Source organism: Manis javanica, chromosome 2 (genome assembly GCF_040802235.1).
Source record: "Manis javanica isolate MJ-LG chromosome 2, MJ_LKY, whole genome shotgun sequence".
NCBI lineage: Eukaryota > Metazoa > Chordata > Mammalia > Pholidota > Manidae > Manis > Manis javanica.
The window spans coordinates 6,933,129-6,956,328 of record NC_133157.1 but is presented as its reverse complement, the minus strand read 5'-3'; the positions used below and the strand labels follow the sequence as shown (position 1 = coordinate 6,956,328).

General features: G+C 42.5%; 1 protein-coding gene across 1 annotated transcript in view; it reads left to right on the top strand.

Moving 5' to 3' along the window:
- GLE1 (GLE1 RNA export mediator) overlaps positions 1 to 17,088 on the top strand; it is a 36,446-nt gene extending 19,358 nt beyond the window's left edge. The window contains exons 7-16 of the mRNA XM_037008036.2: positions 4,168 to 4,399; positions 4,965 to 5,077; positions 5,225 to 5,294; positions 8,790 to 8,932; positions 9,031 to 9,221; positions 9,754 to 9,883; positions 10,747 to 10,851; positions 11,967 to 12,049; positions 12,728 to 12,791; positions 15,078 to 17,088. Coding sequence (XP_036863931.2) covers positions 4,168 to 4,399; positions 4,965 to 5,077; positions 5,225 to 5,294; positions 8,790 to 8,932; positions 9,031 to 9,221; positions 9,754 to 9,883; positions 10,747 to 10,851; positions 11,967 to 12,049; positions 12,728 to 12,791; positions 15,078 to 15,146 — 1,200 coding nt within the window. The 3' untranslated portion in view covers positions 15,147 to 17,088. The remainder of the gene's footprint in view (positions 1 to 4,167; positions 4,400 to 4,964; positions 5,078 to 5,224; positions 5,295 to 8,789; positions 8,933 to 9,030; positions 9,222 to 9,753; positions 9,884 to 10,746; positions 10,852 to 11,966; positions 12,050 to 12,727; positions 12,792 to 15,077) is intronic.
- The last annotated feature ends 6,112 nt before the right edge of the window (positions 17,089 to 23,200 follow it).

Sequence of the window (23,200 nt, the reverse complement as noted above, 5' to 3'; positions counted from 1 at the left end):
TTCTTTGGGTAAATTCCTAGGAGTGGCATCTCTGGATCAAATGTTATTTCTATTTTTAGTTTTTTGAGGAACCTCAATAATTGCTTTCCACAGTGGTTGAACTAATTTAGATTCCCACTAACAGTGTAGGAGGGTTAACCTTTCTCTGCATCCTTGCCAGCATTTATTGTTTCTTGTCTTTTGGATGTTGGCCATCTTAACTTGTGTGAGGTGGTATCTCGTTGCAGTTTTAATGTGCATTTCCCTGATGAGTAACGATGTGGAGCATCTTTTCACGTGCCTGTTGGCCATCTGAATTTCTTCTTTCGAGAAATGTGTGTGCATATCCTCTGCCTTTTTTTTTTTTTGAGAGGGCATCTCTCATATTTATTGATCCAATGGTTGTTAACAACAATAAAATTCTGTATAGGGGAGTCAATGCTCAATGCACAATCATTAATCCATCTCAGGCCTAATTCTCATCAGTCTCCAATCTTCTGAAGCATAATGAACAAGTTCTTACATGGTGAACAAATTCTTACATAGTGAATAAGTTCTTACATGGTGAACAGTACAAGGGCAGTCATCACGGAAACTTTCAGTTTTGATCATGCATTATGAACTATAAACAATCAAGTCATATATGAATATTCGTTTGATTTTTATACTTGATTTATATGTGGATCCCACATTTCTCCCTTTATGATTATTATTATTATTTTTTTTATTTTTAATAAAATGCTGAAGTGGTAGGTAGATGCAAGATAAAGGTAGAAAACATAGTTTAGTGTTGTAAGAGAGCAATTGTAGATGATCAGGTGTGTGCCTGTAGACTATGTGTTAATCCAAGCTAGACAAGGGCATTAAAACATCCACAGATGCAGAAGATTTCTCTCAAAACGGGGGGTGAGGTTCTAAGCCTCACCACTGTTGATCCCCAATTTCTCACCTGATGGCCCCCCTGCGACTGTGCCTGTCTTAGGTTGTTCCTCCCTTGAGGCTCTGCCCGTTTTTTAATCAGGTTGTTTTTTGGGTGTTGAGGTATGTGAGTTCTTTATATATTTTAGATGTTAACCCCTTATCAGACAGGTCATTTATGAATATATTCTCCCATACTGTAGAAAGCATTCTTGTTCTACTGATGGTGTCTTTTGCTGTACAGAAGCTTTTTAGTGTGATATAGTCCTACTTGTTCATTATTTATTTTGTTTCCCTTGCCTGAGGAGATGTATTCAGAAGACTTTGCTTTTTTACACGTAATCTATCCTGGAGGTAACTGCTTAGCAACACATAGAGTTTCCCTCATTTCTTTATATAACTGCATAGAACTCTATTGTGAGGGTGTATGTTGTACAACCATAGTTTATGCCATTTTTGATGTAAAGAAATTCTGGGGTTTTTTCCTCATTTAATCCACCTGAAATTTGTTTGATGATTGGTGGGAGATAAAGATCTTAATTTAAAAGTATTCATACTGTTTTATCACCACTTTTCCGTCCTCATTTGTAAATCTCTTTTACCAAACTAAATACTACCCTGGGAGCTCTTTTGCAATACTCCTTTCTGTTTCCTTGATATGGGTTTTTATTCTTATACCAGAATCACCCTCTTTTAGGTATAGCTGTATAATATATTTTAGTATCAAAAAGGGAAAACTTAACATGAATTTCCTGTAGAATTTTCATATTCTACTACCTTGGACAAGTTGGTTTAAAATGAGAGGAGTCATTGATATACTGGACAAAACCATGAAATCTGTTTATAGGACAGAACATAGAAAATAATGTAGAATGTCTCAATTCATTTTATAATCCTAATAGTCAAATTCTAACACAGTAGCACACACACAAAAATGTGCATTTCGTTCTGATTTATGCAATCTCATTTATGAGCAGAAGTTCTAAATAAAAGATAAGTAAATAAAATTTATCAGTGCCACAAAAGAATAATGCATTATAACCAGAGGTATTAGTCAAAGAATAATGTGAAGCTGGTTCAGTTGTTATGAAATCTGTTTGTGAAATTCATTTCATTAGTAGGCTAATGAAGCAAAATCATATGTTTATCTCATCTGATATTGTGAATGTGTATGTTAAAATTTGATGTCCTTTCCTAATTAAAAAAACTTACACAGTAAACAGAATAAAAATATGTTTCTTGTTAACATGATCAAGAATAGGGATCCATCTAAAGAAGATGTGGTACATATACACAATGGAATATTACTCAGCTATAAGAAAAAAACACATCCTACCATTTGCAACAGCATGGATGAAGCTAGAGGGTATTATGCTCAGTGAAATAAGCCAAGTGGAGAAGGACAAGTACCAAATGATTTCACTCATATGTGGAGTAAGAAAAAAGGAAAACTGAAGGAACAAAACAGCAGCAGAATCATAGAACCCGAGAATGGACTAACAGTTACCAAAGGGAAAGGGACTGGGGAGGATGGGTGGGAAGGGAGGGAGAAGGGCGGGGAAAAAGAAAGGGGGCATTATGATTAGCATGTATAGTGTGGGAGGGCACGGGTAGGGCTGTGCAACACAGAGAAGACAAGTAGTGATTTTACAGCAGTGGGCAGTGGACAGTGACTGTGAAGGGGTATGTGGCGGGGACTTGGTGAAGGGGGGAGCCTAGTAAACATAATGTCTTTCATGTAATTGTAGATTAATGATACCAAAATTTAAAAAATTAAGAAAAAAGGTTCTACAAAAAAAAAAAAGAATATGTATCCATCAATGACTACATTTCAGATAATGCTGTTAAAAGTGGGAGACAAATAATATAGCACTTTATTACCTTTCTTCAATCTTGTTTTTAAAGTTTTAGCCAATACAAAATAATTGTAACAAAGTATAAATATTTAAATGAAGAAATGTGATTTGATGACAGCATGTCTACCTCAAAAGCTAAGAGTAAGAAAACTGGAAAGTATGAGGTTTTTTTAATGAGATTTTAGTAATGTGGCCAAGTTAAAAATACTCTGGAAAAAAAAAAAAGAGTTAAAAAACAATGATGAAATACAGAATACCTGGAAATAAACTAGCATGAAATAGATGCAATTTACATGGAGAAAAGTATGGAACTTAGTTGAATTTATAAAATGAGGCTTGAATGAATAGAAGAATTTACCGTGTTCCTGAGGCCTCCTTAAAGTAAGTCACCAAATTTGTCCAAATCAATAAATTTAGTGAAATTCTAATAAAAATATGTAGACTGTTTCAAAAAGAAATCTACTGATGGGGAACTTGCAATCAAATAAAAAAACATTTTCTAACACCATAGTTAAAGCAGCTTCTTCTTGCCTGCGTACAGACAGCAAGATTAGTGGAACAGAATAGCAAGCCCCAGAAAGACACACATTTTCTATAGGAAATTAATATATTACAAAGGTATCATTTCAAATCAGTGGGGAAAAGAGCGATTATTTAGAACCATAAAAGTAAATATTAAATTTGTACCATTCTTTCATCTTACTCCATATTTCTTGGGTGTTTAAATGTAATATTGTAGAGAAACAAGAAGAAAAAATGATGTTCCGTGGGAAAAAATTCAGGTGAATATTTGAATTACGGCATGGACACCCTGTGTAAGCATAGCAATAAAAGCCGATGTAAATGAAAAGGGTCAATAACTGTAAGCACATAAACGTTAAAGACACATTTTATAAGTTAGGAAATGTATTTGTGGCATATACAGCAGAGCTCTATTCAATGTCTGTGATACAAAGAGTTCTTGTGATTTATGGGGAAAAAAAGGTAAGTACATCACACTCTTTCTACCTACCTCCATCCCACTAATGGAAAAATGAACAAAGGACAGAACAAGCAGCTTATAAGAGCAGAAATATAATTGCCTAGTAAATTATAAAGTAAGTTCAAAATCACCATTAGCATATGGAATACACAGTATCATTTTTATCTGGAGTGTCGTCTGAAGCTTTTAAAGAACTATTCCAGCTATTATTGGTGACAGCATAGAAAAATCTATCTTCAGATACTGTGGATGTGATGGTGAATCAGTGTTACCTATATGAGAACAGAAAACAGTAGGTCTGAACGCATTGAATGCGGGTACTCCATCGGCACAAAAATCCCAATTCTGGAAGCGTATTGATTTGTGTGAGGTCTGATTCCATTCCCAGGTGCCTAGGCCATAACCTAAGGTCTGTCTCTGTCACCCTGACAGAACGGCCTTCCCACGGCAGAGGACCAGGCTGCGGCCGAGAGGGCTCTGCAGGAAATGCGGGACCTCCTTCGGAACTCGGAGCAGGAGATGACCAGGGCCTGTGAGGACAGGAGGAGGCAGGAGGCGGAGGAGGCCCGGGTAAAGCAGCAGGAGTCCCAGGGGAAGCAGGGCCCTGAGGTCCACACAGAGTCCCCGGCTCCCAGCCAGGGCCCAGGAAGGAAACAGAGTGACGGTGAGTTTTGGTGTGGCGAGAACCCTTTCACTCTGAGTGTGAAAAGAAAAAAGAATGTGCTTTAAGTATTGTGTTAGGCCACAGGACGGTTTCCTACAACTTTTACATAATGTGCTTTTACCGAATTGCTGTCAGTTTGGTTGCTGTGGAGCCTGAACTCAGATTGCAGCCTGTGCCATGAGGATTGAAATTCTGTGTAATCCTAGTAGATGTATTATTCCAAGCATTTCTGCCACTGAGTATTTTAGATAAATGTGTGTGAACAAGATATGTGTTCATTTACTACATCAGGCAGTAAGTACAGCATACAGGTTGAGAATAATGCTGGTTTTGGAGCCGGATTGGTGGCAATCTAGTTTTTCTGCTTCCTAGCAGTGTGACTTTGGAAATTACTTAACCTTTCTGTGCTATTGCCTAATCTATAAAATAAAGATAATTACAGTGTCTCCTTCACAGGATTATTGTGGCACTGAAAGCAGTTCATAGCATATGTAAGGAGATGAGAATAGTGCCTGGCTCATCAGCAAATGCTGGCTATTAAGAAAGCCTCTCTGTTATCCCTCAGAACTCCAGTTCAAGGCACAAGACAGCACAATGCAGTGGTACCAGCAGCTACAGGATGTTGCCAGTCAGTGTGCGTTGGCCTTTGAGGGACTGACCAGCAGCAAAGACAGTCAGGTAGGCAGCAGTGTAAATCAGGAGTTCTCTGGGCCTTCTCGTGCTGTGTCCCCCAGGAAGGTCTCTAGCCCCTCATGTTCCCTGACCCTAACAGCATCTACTCAGCTCTTCAAAACTCTCTGCCTTCTCACTGTTTTCACGGGGCAGGTCAGAAAGATAAAGATGGACCTCCAGAAGGCTGCCACCATCCCAGTGAGCCAAATCTCCACCCTATCAGGTTAGTCAGAGGGGTTAAGAGCATGGCCCTTCACTTCATTTATTGTTTTTTAAGATTCTGAATCTATTTATCTGTAAGGTTTCTATAAACAGAGTATGTTCAAACAAGTGTTCATAGTTGAATCAGGTATGTGTAAGTTCTGTGCGTCCTGTTTTACTCTGCTTTATTTCCTCTTCAACACACAGAAGGTAATTGTTACGTGTTTGTTGACTCGTTTTTTTTAAAAATAAGCTGTATATTAGTAGTAAATTATTTAGGAAGGCTCTTAGCTGGAGTTGAAAGGTACTGCTGAAAACATTTCTAAGGGAACCTAGGATGTGACCTATTCTTTGCTTTTGTCCTGTTTCATCATCTTTCCAAACTTGAAGCGTGCCTAAATACTTTAAAACAAGTCCCTTTTCTCCCCAGAGACTGAGATTTAGAGAAAAAAATAGACAGGAAAGACCCTTCTTCCTCTTCTATGGAAACAGGTTCCATTTCACAGAAGCCTCCGGATTACCGACTGCGGCCAAGTGGCCAGGGCGTGTGTACAGCTGGAAGGCCGCTCTGACTTAGCAAGGCTCCCGGGGCCCCTGATTAACTTATTACCTAAAAAGTATCGGAGAGTCTCAGCTTCTGCCCTTGAGAGGCTATGTCACAATGTGGTAGGAAGCCAGGGAGACAAAGTTTCTGTTGAGGCTTCAAGAATGTAGAGGAATCACAAGGGGCTTGGGTGCTTGAGATGGAAGCAATGTCACAATGTGTTCGTGTTGTGGGACTCGGTGGTATGGAACAGCTTGTTGGTCATAGTCGTGGAAGCCCATTCGTTTATTATACGGTATCTGGGTAACCTTTACAGAGATAGATTAAAATGAAGCTAGCATCCTGGGTACACCTATATAGCTCCCACTGCAACGGTTCCTGGATGCTGTCTCCCCCGCTCCCCAACCTTCTGGTGAATGTATGAAAGGCACAGCACCGCTGCTCTCCAGGCTCAGCCTGTGGATAGGAATCCGCTGAGTCAGTGCCGGCACTGATAAATGCTGCCGCTCCCCGAACGTGTCGGCGTCCCGATGCCCTGTTTGTAGGTGCGTGATACCTGCCGCAACAGAACTCAGTATAGCTTTCAGGAATGTGGAGTGCCTTTCCCTGTGGTAGCCACAGGGGACATGCTGACTAGATGGCCGTTCCTCGCCTGCACTGCCCTCCTCAGCTCATCCCCAGGCCCCCTGGGTGACCGCAGTCAGCCCTGAGAGCCGGAGGTGCTTGCCCCTCCCACCTGTCCACAGCTGTATTTCCCTCTTGTCATCCTGGTTCAAAGGACAGGTGTCCTTCCAGCCCACGGCTCCTTCTCCCTCCGCTTGTTCCCATCCCTTCCCACCTCCTTCAAGACTTTGCCTTGTCATTTCTTGCCTTTCTCTCCTGTTTGCTGCAAATTGCTCCCTTCTGTGGGCTCCTTTCCCTTTAAACATACTTAAGTGCCTCACATCCTAAAATGTTCCCTTTGATTCTGTATGTAAGTATTTTCTAGTCTTCCTCGTGGGTGTGCTTGGTGCCAGGGATTATTCCCTTCCTTGTGGCCTGTATTTTGTGGGCTTCTGTGATGGGATCGACCCTCTTCCAGGTTCTCCTCCTACCCCTCTTCCTCCTGTGTGGGCTTCTGCACCCCCCCCAACTGTAGGTGTTTCCTAGGAACCCTCCTCGCCCCTCAGAGCTCATTCTGCACACACCGTGGCTTCCAAGGTGACCTCCAGTGCCGGTGACTCCGCAGTCTGGTTCGTTCCTTCCCACTGAGCTCCAGGTTCCCTGGCTTCAGCTGTCTGAGCAGCGTCTCTGCTGGGTGTGAGTGAGCGGCTCCCACGTGCCTGGGGTTCAGCGCGTTCCAGTCTGAACTCGTCTTCCCACGCCTGCTTTCCTCCTGCTCGTGCTAAGTGACCAGCACTGTTCCCAGCTAGTCACTGAGCTGGAAACCTGCAAGTCCGCTTGACTGCCTCCTCTGTTTCACTCACGCTCCCCGTCTGACTAGGCTCTAGTTTTGCTGTTCTTCACTTTTCTGTGTATCTCCTGACTCTGTCCCTTTGTCTCTGTCACTTCTGTAAGCCCTTGTCCTGCAGCCAGACACAGACGTGTACTAGCGTCAGTGCTCGGTAAACGTCAGGTCACCGAGAGAGCACCCAGTTCCTGTCTCTTTAGAGGTGGATGTCCATGAGTCGTTAGGTTCAAGCAGAATTTAAGTATCTTCGGTGCTGGCGTTGTACATGGGACGTGGGAGGCCGTGTCAGCCTCGGGTGGGGAGCTGGCTTTCCCAGCAGGAGAAGCGTGGAGAAGGGACTGGATGGGGGTTTTGGCCAGACAGGTTCTCTGAAACCCTCAGTGAACTGGTAAGTATGGATGTGAGCTGGGTGCGTTTGTATGGAAATGTACGTATTTTAATAATCTCTGTAAAGTTTGAGTCTTTAGTTCTGTTTTTCTGGGAATTATTAGTCTTGGGGTTTCTGTAATATCTCATTATTTAATTCTTTGTTCCCTCCTCCTTTTTTTACTTCCTAAGAAATGGGGTTGGCTTTTTTTTTTAGTAGAATTGAATTGGTGGTTTGGGAAGGATATTTTTGAGATTTTTATAACATTTCTCCAAGTAATTAGGAATTGATCCGGGTATTTCTAAACTAGCGATGCTGTATTCATTCATGTAAATTTTCATTGCAAATAATGGAAACTAATTTAGAGCTGCTTAACCAAAGAAAAATAAAAAAGGCCTTTGTTCTTAAGGTAAAGGGATTTTTCACAGAACCTAATGGCAGGAATGGGGCTATGTGGCTATGTTCTCCGGAAGTAGAAACTTTCGTGCCTTTCTCTCTTCCATCTTGTCTTCACTCTGTATATCTTTGTTCTTATTTTTGGTCCACATGGCAGGTGCTGGGCCCCCTGCTCACAGGTGTGTGCTGTAGGCCAGCACTGCAGGGAGTTGACTGTCCATTGGCTGGTTCAGCTTGCCCACTCCTCCTCTAACTGTAGCCAGTGCTGGGGATGGGGCACGCAGGACCTGCAATCCAAACGGCTAGTGTAGCCACTCTTCTGTCTCTGAGGATGAAGGAGAGCAGGTCCTGGGGCGGGGAGGGTGGGGCATCATTATGTGTTGGGAGATCCTTTAGATAGTTTATTTCCTGGAGATGGTATCTTTGTTTTGGAGATACCAACCACAGCCCATAGGATCTGTTACAGTTCACACCTTTTCCATACTGTTTGTCTCTCTGTTTGATGTGTCTATTTCAGAATTAGTTCGTTCCCAAGTAAGGAATTCTTTTGAGATGGTACCATGTCGTATGTATTTCTGCACCTCAGACAACGTGCAGAAATTGATTGTCAAGTATTTATCCATATCAGTATTTTGACTTTAGGCTCTGAACTTTAATAGCACTTAATAGCTGGAGTTATATAGAGGCCTTGTTATTACAATGATGATGAGAAATGATCTGCAGATGTGTCTTCTCACTAAACTATCTCTGTCATATCCAGGCTCAAAGCTGAAGGAGGTATTTGACAAGATCCACAACCTACTCTCTGGAAAATCTGTTCAGTCTGGTGGGCGTGCTGTGTGTGTCTCACTTCACCCACAGGGCCTGGACTTTGTCCAGTACAAACTGGCAGAGAAATTTGTGGTGAGCAACCTTATTGCCAGAGGTACGGAAGAGGGGGCTGGTACACAATGTTTAAGCCTCTCTTGAGTATTAAGATTGCCCCATCTCTCTGTCCCCAGAAACAAGGAGATGAGGAAGTGGCCTCGCACCGTGAGGCAGCGTTTCCCATCGCAGTGGTGGTGTCCGGGATCTGGGAACTCTTCCCCAGAGTGGGGGCCCTCTTTCTGGCTCATCTGCACAAGAATTGCCCTTACTCGGTTCCTTTCTACCCAGCCTTCAAGGAGGGCATGGCTTTGGAAAACTATCAGAGGTAGTGTTGTTTCTCCTCACTGGCTATGAGGGTGATGAGTGAAATAGAAATAGAATTGGGATTCGTTTCACCCCCGCTTTCAGCTCCTCTTAACGCCCCTTGAGTGCCCTATCAGAAAACACAGTGTCTTTCATGCAAACTGGGTGACTTTTGGAATTTGTGGATTTAGGTACAATAATCAAGATAGTTTGATGGAAAGAATACTGGATCTAGAATCCTGGGGATATCTGCTTTGTCATTTAATAGATTTTCAAAATGGGTAAATCATTTAACCCCTTTGAGCATCTTTTTCCTTATTTGTATATGGGGGCAACGATATGCGTTACCTCCTGTGAGTTGCCTCAAAGGGCTTATATGATGCAAAGATTCGATCATGGAGATGAGTACTTTGTAAATTAAGTATTCTACAAATGTAATATCTAATAATTTAATAATGCTAAGTGTACTACTAATATAGTATTATTTTAGCCATGAAAATAGATTGTCACCCTCACTTCAGCCTTATCACATTGAGTTTTTTCTTCCGACATAGGATGCTTGGCTACCGAGTGGAGGATTCCAAGGTGGAACCGCAGAACAGATTTCTGAAACGCATGTCTGGGATGATCCGTCTGTATGCTGCCGTCATCCAGCTCCGGGGGCCATATGAGAGCCAACAGGAGGTAGCCGACCGGGGCTCCTGGCAGTGGCGAGAGTCAGCCCTCATTCTCATGGCTGCAGGAGATAGTCTATCCAGGGAGTCCTCCAGAGAGGGCAGTCTAGTTGCATGTTAAGCTAAAGGGTATTCTTGCTTCATAGGTATTCTCTAAAGAAGTTCATGTTAATTATTAGGAAACTTTTGGATCATTAGAGCCATTTCTTGAAGGACTAATTCATGTAAGACACTAAAGAACTGGGTTTGTAGAAGAGGCTGTCAGACAAGAGTAAGGTAAATCAGTCATTAAGGTTAAAGATTTTATTAGAAGAGGTGTGAGCAAGAAAGTGTCATATTAGACCCATTTGGGCCTTAGAGGTCATCTAGGTCGTGTCCTCACTGACGGACAGATGGAGGCTTAGCAAGTCACAGGATCCACACTGTCAAGGACAGAGCCACAGCCCTATGCTTTCCCCAGGATACAGATTGGAGGTGAAGAAGTTAATGGACTCAGAGACATGAAGAGAAAGGAATATAAATGAACCGGATCTGAGCAGTTTTTACTGTGTACTTGCTATGTCCCAGGTTCTATGCTGAAGGCAGCAAAAGTGATGAGTAATAAGTAAAATATCTATAAGGGTAGCTGTTGGCCTATGGAACTCCTTGAGCTATAGCTGACAGATGTGTATTCAGGGGATCCTGAAAAGAATATGTGGGTCCCAGTGTGCTGGAACATTTAAAATCATGATTCGTTTGGGTTGTGCTGCCCTGAGGCATGTGCTTGTTTTAGGTGGTCTGCGGGTTCACATCTAATGGCTGGATTATAACATGGGGAATTTAGATCTCTGAATAAAATGAGATAGAATTATAGGCAAACTTCTGTTCTCCCAGGCTCATCCTCATGGCTTAAATCATGGCTGGCATTGGTTGGCACAGATCTTAAACATGGAGCCACTGTCGGATGTGACAGCCACCCTCCTTCTTGACTTTCTGGAGGTACGTGATGCGGTTGTCCCAGAAGGGAGGCAGTGGTTGCGGCAGCCCTGAGACCCCTGCGTGATGTGAACGGGGTAGCGGTGTGGAAGTAGAGGCGAGTGGTGAGCAGCTCTAGGACCCAGTGTCAGAATTCCTTCCCGAGCCCCAACACAAACCCACCTAGCTCTCCACTTCTCCCACTGTTCTTTCCTTCTCTCTGTGGATGTTTTCTTGTTGTAAACAACATAAAACTGCATCCTAACGCAAGGGAAAAGGTGAGTTTATTTTAGGGTGGAGAGTGACACCAAGAACGAAGGGTGGGGTGTGCGGTGGAATCTCACGAGGGCCGGGACCAGGAACGAGTGTCGCCAGGTACCAAGAGTCTCTCTGGGGCCACGTGATTGATCATTGGTTCTTCTCCTGCAAATTGGCTCATTCCTGCCATATAAGCCAACTTTCCTCCAGCTCCCTGTGCACAGTGGAGAAGATGGCCATCCAGGCAGTATCCCTCAGCCTCAGCGTGGTCACCCAGCCTAGTGGAGCTGGTGTCCCACCACCGTGACCCCTAATTCCCAGGAGAGAACATAAGATAAACCAGTGCTCCCACTCTAGGGTGAGGGTCAGGCTTCTGTGGGAAAGAGACACTTCTGAAAGAATAAAGGCTTGGCGTACATACCATACAACCTGGGGTCATTTGGCCTATAATGTCAATAGTTTCTAGTCACCTTTCAGTTTCTGAAGTTGCATACATGAGTAGTGATCCTGAATCACTGAGAACATAAGTGGTGTTCTGTGTACTGTGCTTAGTGAGGTTGAGAGGTATGCCACATGGTTCGAAAGGCTTCCATTCAATAGAATTGAAGAATATTTAAGTTTGATTCACATTTTCTGGTTTTCTGAAATACCTGGCTACCTGGCAGTCTGGTTAAAGGGAGGGAGGTATTGGCATATACAGAGGAAGGCTTCTGAAGAAAGTTGAATTTTTCCATCAGTTCCCGTAGTTAACTAGCCAAGCCAAGTGACATTGTGGCTAAAATTCTTGATATGAATGGAAGGCAGAGGGCTGATTGTGCTGGAAGGGGTCTCCCACGTGAGTGAATTTTCATTCTCTACTCGGTGCCTGTCTTCCCCTGCAGGTATGTGGGAATGCCCTCGTGAAGCAATACCAGGTGCAGTTCTGGAAAATGATGCTTCTCATCAAGGAAGACTACTTACCCCGGTATTAGCTCACTGAGCAGACACTCGGGGGTTTGGTGGGTGGAACTCATGACAGCAGATACCCTTTGGCACTGTTATATGCTGATTTTGGCTCAGTTTAAAACACCTGTGCAAAGTGTGACATCTCCCATCTTTTCTTGATATTTGAACAAACAGTTCTTAAGAGTTTCTCTTACACATTATTAGCTAAAAGAAGAAAACAAATAAGGAAGATCTTAGATTCAGATACCTAACATTTTTAAAATTCTGTCCTTTTCCAAACTCCCCCAGATAATCTGGGATGGTGATTACATGCAGTTATGAATTAAACAGAGTCAAATCCCATCAATAAATAAATCTGTTGGAGAAACTGATTTATCGACCATCTGGCTTGAATCTAGTGTGGCTTTTCCCCTATCTGTAGCCTTCTTACCCTTGCCAGCTCATTGGCATCTCAGTGGGGGGAAAGACATTGGCATCCATATCCCACCTGACCACGGACACCTTGGGGAGGAACAGCGCTCTCTTCTCCTTTGTCTGGTTTGAAAAGAAGGTCGAGACCATTTGGAAAAGCAACAGCATTCTTAGTCTTTTAAGACATCTCTGCCCCTTCCTTCAGATCAACAGGGTGCTGAACTTGGCTCTAAAAGATAGGTGTGAACTGTAGGTGTGACTCAGTGTCTCTTTTCTCTCCCTATAGGATTGAAGGCATCACAAGCTCAGATCAGATGGGTTCCTTCACACGCCTCAAACGGTTCGTGGAGGTAAGACACCCTTAGACCAGCATGTCCCGAACTGTTGCTGTCCTCAAGTGGGCCTGGGTCTGACAAGCTTCAGATCTCTAGGCTCTGACTGCAATCTTCTCTTGATTTTTCTGAACCCTACATTTTTTTTAATCTCTTCTCCATCCTTTCTGTAATTACATCTTCAAAGACCGTATTTTTTTTTATTTTGTTATCATTAGTCTACAATTATGTGCAGAACATTATATTTACTAGACTCCCCCCCTTCACCAAGTCCCCCCCACAATCCCCATTACAGTCACTGTCCATCAGCGTAGTAAAATGCTGTAGAATCACTACCTGTCTTCTCTGTGTTTCACAACCCTCCCCATGCCCCCCCCACATTAGACATGCTAATCGTAATGCCCCCTTTCTTTTCTCTGCCTTCTCCCTCCCTTCCCACCCATCCTCCCCAGTCCCTTTCCCTTTGGTAACTGTTAGTCCATTCTTGGGTTCTGTGATTCTGCTGCTGTTTTGTTCCTTCAGTTTTTCTTTGTTCTTATACTCCACATATGAGTGAAATCATTTGGTACTTGTCTTTCTCCACCTGGCTTATTTCACTGAGCATAATACCCTCTAGCTCCATCCATGTTGTTGCGAATGGTAGGATTTGTTTTCTTCTTATGGATGAATAATATTCCATTGTGTATATATACTACATCTTTATCCATTCATCTACTAATGGACACTTAGGTTGCTTCCATTTCTTGGCTATTGTAAACAGTGCAGCGATAAACATAGGGGTGCACCTGTCCTTTTCAAACTGGAGTGCTGTATTCTTAGAGTACATTCCTAGAAGTGGAAATCCTGGGTCAAATGGTATTTCTATTTTGAGCTTTTTGAGGAACCTCCATTCTGCTTTCCACAATGGTTGAACTAATTTACATTCCCACCAGCAGTGTAGGAGGGTTCCCCTTTCTCCACAACCTCGCCAACATTTGTTGTTTGTCTTTTGGATGGTAGCGATCCTTACTGGTGTGAGGTGATATCTCATTGTGGTTTTAATTTGCATTTCTCTGATGACTAGCGATGTGGAGCATCTTTTCATGTGCCTGTTGGCCATCTGAATTTCTTCTTTGGAGAACTGTCTCTGTTCAGCTCCTCTGCCCATTTTTTAATTGGATTATTTGCTTTTTGTTTGTTGAGGTGCATGAGCTCTTTATATATTTTGTATGTCAACCCCTTATCGGATCTGTCATTTATGAATATATTCTCCCATATTAGAGGGTACCTTTTTGTTCTATTGAAGAACCCTACATTTTTGTCCATGATTCTCTCATAATCTTATGGGCTGCCATTTCATCTCCTAAGTCACTGTCCATATTGCCTTTGGAAAGCTATCCTAAGAGATGAATAAAATGTGTTTAATAACTCTTGTCTCACCAGTACACTTTTTTGCATAATGGCCATGGTTCTGGTCTCAGTCTCAGGTCTGGGGAACTGGTGAATGTGGTCACTTTTCTCCATGAGAACAAACCATACTTTCAGCCAGACTCCTCCCGTTTCCAAGAGCCAAGCATTTTTTTTTGGTATCCTTAATCTACAATTACATGGGGAACATTATGTTTACTAGACTCCCCCCTACACCAAGTCCCCCCCACAAACCCCACTACAGTCACTGTCCATCAGTGTAGTAAGATGCTGTAGAATCACTAATTGTCTTCTCCGTGTTGCACAGCCCACCCCGTGCCCCCCACACACATTAAAACTGCTAATTGTAATGCCCCCTTTCTTCTTCCTCCCCTTCTCCCTCCCTTCCCACCCATCCTCCCCGGTCCCTTTCCCTTTGGTAACTGTTAGTCCATTCTTGGGTTCTGTGATTCTGCTGCTGTTTTGTTCCTTCAGTTTTTTTTTTGTTCTTATACTCCACATATGAGTGAAATCATTTGGTACTTGTCGTTTTCCGCCTAAGAGCCAAACATTTTTAAGAGGTTAACTTTGATAAATAATTTATAACTCTTTGGTAGGTCTTCCAAGACTGTCCACAGACTTCCAGATTCCAGTGGCCCAGCGGGGAAAAAAGTGACAGCGAAGGATGAGGCCAGGCCCTGGGGGGTGGGGCGGGGCAGGCATGGTGACTGCAGAACACGTGTCCCCTGTCATGCCTCACACAGAAGCAGACGTCTTATACACAACACTATACATTTTCCCTTCTGACTGCTGCTCCATAGGACTTAATGTGCCATGCCCCAGAGTTTCTTCCGGCTCCAGAGTGTTGGACTGAGTGTTACAAGAAAATCATTGTTTTCTCCATCTTTCCCTGACCAGGAATGCTGGCAGCGCAAGGAGATTCCTGTGCCCAAGGGCTTTCTGCCTCCCTCCTTCTGGCGTTCCTGATGTCTGCCATCGTCCATCACCCCCATTTTGTTGTGGAAGAACAGTAATAAAGCAGTTCAAGACAACTGTATTTGGAAGAAGGCATGTCAGATGCAGAAATCTACCAATACCCGTTTTTATATATTTGTGTCTTGTGACCAGGAATGAAGATTTTCATGGGTCACAAAACCTAGGTGGCCCCTTAGTAGATCTGATGACTCCCTAAGGGGTCCATGTGCTGAGCGATGGACTCAAAAGGTCCACTTTTACAGTGACTGCAATGGGGTATGTGGGGGGGACTTGTTAATAGGGGGAGTCTAGAACCATAATCAAATAATTGTATATTAACAGTACCAAAATTAAAAAATAACAAAAAAATAAAAATAATTTAAAAACACGGTCCACTTTAATTGTCTCGGTTAGTAGCTAAGGCCCAGTCCTTACCTGCAAGTCAAGGTTATGGTGGCTTTTGCTTTCCTCAGCTTGTGACATAATTGTAAATTCAGAGGAAATGCCCGATGTTGACAAGGATGAGTCCCAGACAGCACCGGAGGCAGTTTAGTGTCTGGGATCAGGGCTGTTAGCACATGTATTTTGAACCAAAAAACACTGTTCTTTAAATTTGGAATCTGGTCTGTGGACCACTAGGGATGCAAAAACCAGGCAGGTGCCTTTGTGTTTTTCAGTTTGGGTTCGATTGGGCTGAGATGGGGCCTGGTACGCTGTGCATGGGCTGAGCATCTGTAAGCAGTGGACACAGGGTTAAACATGTTAGGGAAGAACTGAGAACTGCTTTCTCATTTTTTAAACGTTCTGCATAATGAATGATGATAGGGCTTGGTTCTTCAGACAAGAATGGGATTTGTTCTGTGGAAGGACTCATTCTCCTTCACACTGCAGAGGCAGCAGCCATGAATCTGTTCCATGGGCTAAATGTCGTGGGAGGGATGTGTTTTAGGGGTATTCCCTGCTATTCCTGAGTGACTTGAAGAGGTTTATTCCATGAATTATTGACTATGGTGCCAAAAAATGAGTAATAAAGCTTGATTTTTAAAAAGCCATTGCTCAAAAATGAACAAGTGGGACTATTCAAGCTGAAAAGCTTCTGTACAGCAAAGGACACCATCAGTAGAACAAAAAGGTACCCTACAGTATGGGAGAATATATTCGTAAATGACAGATCCGATAAAGGATTGACATCTAAAATATATAAAGAGCTCATGCACCTCAACAAACAAAAAGCAAATAATCCAATTAAAAAATGGGCAGAGGAGCTGAACAGACAGTTCTCCAAAGAAGAAGTTCAGATGGCCAACAGACACATGAAAAGATGCTCCACATCGCTTGTCATCAGAGAAATGCAAATTAAAACCACAATGAGATATCACCTCACACCAGTAAGGATCACCACCATCCAAAAGACAAACAAAAAAAATGTTGGCGAGGTTGTGGAGAAAGGGGAACCCTCCTACACTGCTGGTGGGAATGCAAATTAGTTCAACCATTGTGGAAAGCAGAATGGAGGTTCCTCAAAAAGCTCAAAATAGAAACACCATTTGACCCAGGAATTCCACTTCCAGGAATTTACTCTAAGAATACAGCACTCCAGTTTGAAAAGGACAGGTGCACCCCTATGTTTATCGCAGCACTATTTACAATAGCGAAGAAATGGAAGCAACCTAAATGTCCATCAGTAGATGAATGGATAAAGAAGGTGTGGTACATATACACAATGGAATATTATTCAGCCATAAGAAAAAAAAACAGATCCTACCATTCACAACAACATGGATGGAGCTAGAGGGTATTATGCTCAGTGAAATAAGCCAGGCAGAGAAAGACAAGTACCAAATGATTTCACTCATCTGTGGAGTATAAGAACAAAGAAAAACTGAAGGAACAAAAAACAGCCAAATCACAGAACCCAAGAATGGACTAACAGTTACCAAAGGGAAAGGGACTGGGCAGGATGGGTGGGAGGGGAGGGAAAAAGAAAGGGGGCATTATGATTAGCATGTATAATTGGGGGGGCATAGGGAGGGCTGTGCAACACAAGACAAGTAGTGAGTCTACAGCATCTTACTACGCTGATGGACAGTGACTGTAATGGGGTTTGTGGGGGGGACTTGGTGAAGGGGGGAGTCTAGTAACCATAATGTTTTTCATGTAATTGTAGATAAATGATAATAAAATGAATTTTTTTAAAAAAGCCATTGCTGCTATCTAGTTGTTTCAGTATGATCAATTTCCTGTACCTTGAGCTATAAATCATCGGCACAACAGTCGGGTGCCCAAGTCTAGGTATAGAATGCTATGTGTTTTTCTCTTTTGTATCTTCTTTACCTTCACCTTGGGAAAATGGCTTTTTTTCTGTCATTCTTCTTTAGGAACTATATCCCAGTAACTGACCCTGTTTTATCTAGCAAAAATGGAAAAATAAACAGCAGGGAAGGAGTCAGACTTGTTTTAGGTTTTCACTTTTAGGTTTTTGTGGCCTTGGGTAGGTCACCCACCGTCTCTGAACCTCTGGCCCCTAGATGAGTAGTTTTCAAATTGTGCTCCTGAGCAATGCCTTCCCGGAAGGCAGAACATCCCAGCTGGTGTGTAATGGCAGTTTAGCTCCTTAGCGCAGGGAGGGGCCCTGAGCCAGTGGCCGTTTGCACCTCCTCTCTGCCTGTGCTTTACTGATGCCATCTATGTGTGTGTCCTCACAGGCAGCGAGTTGGGAAGCACTGACTTTGGGGTGTTGAGCGGATGGGCTCAGCTCTAGTCAGTCGGCATACCGAGGCTTTGCAAATTTTAAAAAGGTCTCCCTTCAAGATACTACTGCCATCTGAAACAATGAATAAAACAGGAGTAGACTCAGAGACACTGAGAAGTAACTAGTGGTTGCTATGGGGGAGCGGGTGGGAGGGGTGGGTAGGAGAGGGATAAAAGGGCACAGAAGTCCTCAGTCATAACATCAGTCAGTCACGGGGATAGTAGTGCAGCACGGGGAATATAGTCAATTCGGTAACATCCTCCTCTTGACACAGAAACCGCACTGGAGGGTGTGAGGATCGAGTAACACAGGTAACCATTAAACCACTGTGTTGTATACTTGAAACCAATATAAGATTGTATATCAATGATACTTCAAAATAATAATAATAATAAAAGATGACTACTGCCATTTGCTGGAATATTGTCCCATCAATAACCATGAAAATCCGTGGTAGCAGGAGAGGTTAGAATATCTGGCTCACAGTTGCACAACCTTTAAGTGGAGCCCTGATGGAATGCTGGGATCTCTGCCATGGCATTTTTGCTCTCTATGCCGCGTGTCTCGGGGTTCTGTGTTAGATTATATACAGCGAAGACCCTCTGCCAAAAAAGAAATGTGGAAAATGACTGGACGAGATGAACTCTAAGGACTCTTCCACTCTGAATTTGCACCACTCCATAGAAAATGCCTCTTAGACTATTTGGGTGTTCTTTCTCTGAATGTGTCAACAGTCGTGTACGTGTCATTGGATGCTTGGCGCTCCTAGGGGGTTCTTGCTAGTAAACCAAGAAAGTAGAGCATTGGGGAGGCCAGGTTTTGATACTCACTGATAGTGTCGCCTTCAGAGATCCTGTTTGCTAGCTGGTAGGTGCAACTCCTGATGGGCAGGAGCAGCAGGTTCCTTAGAGCGGAATACTTAAAGACTGCATTCAGTTTGTGAATTCAAGTCCTCACTTGCCTGCTAGCTTTCTGTCAGGATTGACCTCATTTCTCAGGCTGAGTACCCATATTTTTGTCTTATCATTGTCCTACATCATTTTAAAGCAAATTTGATAGTGAATTGAAAATTGCAGCAGGAGAGAAACCCTACATATACCTTAGACAGTAGAATGGAGCTGTTCTGGAGATTTGCCACCCAAGCACTGGAAGCTTTCCTGTCTTCTAAGCTTCCTGTGATGACCTCAGTGACAGGTTTGGATGTCTTCTGGGTTAGTGCTGGGACAACCAAAAGGGCCACAGAGCTTCACACAGTTGCCTTTTCAGGCCCAGCCCTTCATGTCCCTTTTTTCTGTTCTACCTAATGAATTCCTCATCCTAGGTTTTCTGTGGCCCTGCAGAAAGCAGATGAGAGCTGTGGTCAGCTCTGTGATGAATTTACAAAACACCCATTAGAAAGGAATTTATTGTCTAGTTTACAACCAGGCTCCATTTTTTAAAAATAGCCAGTTTATACAGATGATGTATTCAAGAAACATGTGTCTTTTAGCTCCCTCAGGATGTTTTCATGAAAGGTAGTATGTGATCCTGGGTTGGATCCTGGACCAGAAAAAATACATCTTGTTGTGTGTTTGTCTTATAAAGAACACTGGGACAACTGGAAAAATTTGAATAAGATCTAATGTTAGATAACAGTATTATGTCAACATTAATTTCCTGACTTTGATCATTGTCCTGTGGTGATAAAAATGAATGTCGTTGTTCTTAAGAAATATTCATGAAGAACTTGGAGGTACCTGGGAATGGGGTGTGCAGTTCTCAGATGATTCAGTGGGAAAGCATGTATCTACACACACGTGTGTGTGTGCATGTACATGTCATGTAAGTATATACATACATAGAATAAATGTCATATGCTAAGAAATTGGGGAATATGGGTAAAGGGTATATGGGATTTTTTCCTATTATTCCTATAGCTTTAAATTATTTGAAAATTTAAAGATAACCCTCCTCCCCTACCTAAGCAAACAAAAAGCAATGCTTGCAACTCTTAAGGAGGGGACCAGGTGAAGTAGCAGATGAAATAAGAACAAAATGATGAAAGACTTGATAATTGTTGAAGCTGGTTGGGGGCCTGTGGGGGTTCAGTGTACCAGTCTGAGTACCAAGTTTATGTTTGAAATATTCCTTTACAAAATTCTTATATTCTAAAGAAAAAGGACTTTTTCTTGCAGGAGGACTTTATGGTGCCTTAACTATGCTGCTTTGAATTGTTAACTTCCAAGAGCTTGCAGTGTTCTGGAACTGACGGTGGAGTTCCTATTTCCAGAGTTACTCTTGAGCCTAGTATTTCTGGGAACATACTTTTTGAAATGCTTACTTGGAGTTTAGGAAAGTATCTTGGAGATAGTGTTTGATCCAGATACTTAAAACTACTCAGAAATGTTTTTAAAAACCCTTTTATTTTGGGTGTCATCTGTGAACATTGCCTTGGGTCATCTCTGCATGTCTACACACAAATACACAAATACAGTGCTTCTGAGATAGATGCATACCTGCTCTCTTTCAGTAACATCTCAGATGTTTTCCCAAGTCAGTCAGTATGAACTCTTTCACCAATATAGTCTGTCAAACTTATGAATTGTAATGAACCATTTATCTGTCAGTGGCAAGTTGCTTCTACTTTTTTCAATTACGTTTTTTTACAATTGTTACAATTGTTTACAGTTATTAACATTTGCTATAATAAATATATATCTTGTCCTACCTCCTTAGAGTAAATTTTGGATGTAATATGTCAAATGGATATTCTGATCCATACTGCTAAATCATTCTTCCAGGAAGTTTCTTCTGAGAAACTGAAAATGGGTGGGATTTGTCAGGCAGAAGGGAAGAGTGGGCTTTGGGAGAGAGAAGGCTGTTCTAATTGGAGGAAAAAGTATGAGCTGGAGCAGGAAGTTGAATAAATAAATAACCCTGTTCAGGATGTGGCTAAATTCAAGGCTGGAGAAAAGCTGTAGGAAATGACCCTGGAAAAGGTAAAGTGGAGCAAATTTATGGAGGCTTTGGAATATCTAAATAGTTTGGGTGATTCTATAGGCAATGGGAAGCTAACTTTTTTTTTTTCCCAAAAGGCAAAGTGTTTATTTTGGAATCAAAGAATTGCAGTTTGGGGTACACAGATCTAGGTAGAAAGCCACATAGTGTCTTGATTACAGGAGGTAGACTATGGGTTTTTATGGAAAAAATGAAAGATTAGCTAAGTTTTTAAGAAGAGTTATTTGGTGCTGAAAGGAAGGCTAGATTTACACTTCTTCGGTCAGATGTCACCAGGGAAAAGTTTAATTTTATCAATCTTTTCAACCAGGATTTTCTCCTTGCTGACTTCTTGGACTGTGGGCAGTTGGGTGCAGCTGAATGGGTTAGAAAACAGGATGTGCAAGGCAGCTCCTCTGTAATGGCCACACTGGTTCTATTTCAAAATGGTTCTGTTTATGTCATTTTCCACAAAATAAAGATAAAATGTTTAAATCATTTAAAGTCCCAAATGCTCTCTGTCATCAGCAGTCTTTCTTTTTTTTTTTTAATTAAGGTATCATTGATATACAGTCTTATGAATATTTCACATGAGCAACATTGTGGCTTCAACATTCACCCATTATTATCAAGTTCCCCCCACACCCCACTGCAATCACTGTCCATCAGCGCAGTAAGATGCTACAGAATCTTGTCTTCTTTGTGCTGTACTACCTTCCCTGTGACCTACCTGTATTGTGTGTGCTAATTATAACACCCATTAATCTCCCTCCCCACCCGCCCTCCCTAACCCTTTCCCTTTCGTAACCACTAGTCCCTTCTTGGAGTCTGTGAGTCCGCTGCTATTTTGTTCCTTCAGTTTTGCTCTGTTGTTATACTCCACAAATGAGTGAAATCATTTGGTACTTGTCTTTCTCTGCCTGGCTTATTTCACTGAGCCTAATACCTCTAGTTGCATCCATGTTGTTGCAAATGGTACGATTTGTTTCCTTTTTATGGCTGCATAATATTCCATTGTGTATATGTACCACCTCTTCTTTATTCATTCATCTACTGGTGGACACTTAGTTTAGGAAGCTAACGGTTTCCCAGCACGGTTTGATGTGGTTTGTGAGGCATTCTGACTGTGCTCAGGATGAACAGGAGGTACAATGACTGATGGAGCCTCAAAGGCAGTCCCACCAGAGTACAGATGTGAAATAAGCAAGTGGGCTTAGGAAGATGTACAAGGGGAGGGGGGGACTGTCACTTGTCATCCTTTGAAGCAAACCAGCCCAGCAAGGCCATGCCCCAGCAGCTGTCAGTCTTCTTCTCTAACATGGTCCCTGATTTCAGAAGCAGTCGCTGTGTTTTGTTTTGTTTTTAAATTATGATAAAAGATATATAACATACAATTAACCGTTCTAGCCATTTTTTAAGGGGATAGTTCTGTGGCATTAAGTATAACCATCACCACCATCCAACTCCTAAGAGTTTCCTCTTGCAAAATTGACACACTGAGCTCATTAAACACCAACTCCCATTCCCCCACCTCCCCAGCCCCCGACAACCCTTGCTCTACTTCCTGTTTCTATGAATTTGACTATTCTAGGGTCCTCATGTAAGTGGAATCATGCAGTATTTATTTGTCCTTTGTGTTTGATTTAAATTAGCATAATGTTCTCAAGCTTCATCCAGTCACTGTTTTGAAGATCTGTGCTATTTCTTGCCAGCTCTGACACTGCAGAATGTCATATGGGAAGTAGCGTTCACTTACCAGTGTCACTTCCCAATCAGCAACCTTGCAGGAAGGAAAAATAGTGAAAGTACTTGATGCTTGCTTGTTAACTGCTGGGGGAGGAGGAGGGATGAAGAGGGAGAGGGAGAAAGGGAAAGAGACTCTCCCAGGGAGAGAGTGGGCAAGTTACCTTCCAAGCCAGAACAAGTGAAAATATCATTACAGTTGGTGTATTTCCCAAACAAGAGGTGTATGACCTCTTGAACAACCTGAAAAAGTATTGGAACTAGATGCCTAAACTTAGGGCACATATCAGACTTAAGACAACTGCTGGAATAGAATTCAGCCCTCCACCCTCCACCCCTGCTTTTCAGGAGCCAAGAGCACTTGTGACAGAGAACAGAAGCTGACTGGCTAAGAGCTGCTACACTCTCCTGTGCTTCTTTTTGTTGGTTTTCTTTATGAATGAGTCTCAGAAAACAGAGGGCCATTTTCTGCAGTGTCATCTCCCTCTCCCCACACCTAGCAGAGTGTCAGGCATCTGGTGAGACTGGTGGGCACTGAGGTAGGCAGACAATAGAACACGTGAAGAACGCCTTGTAAGTGCCTCACTTCCAGAGC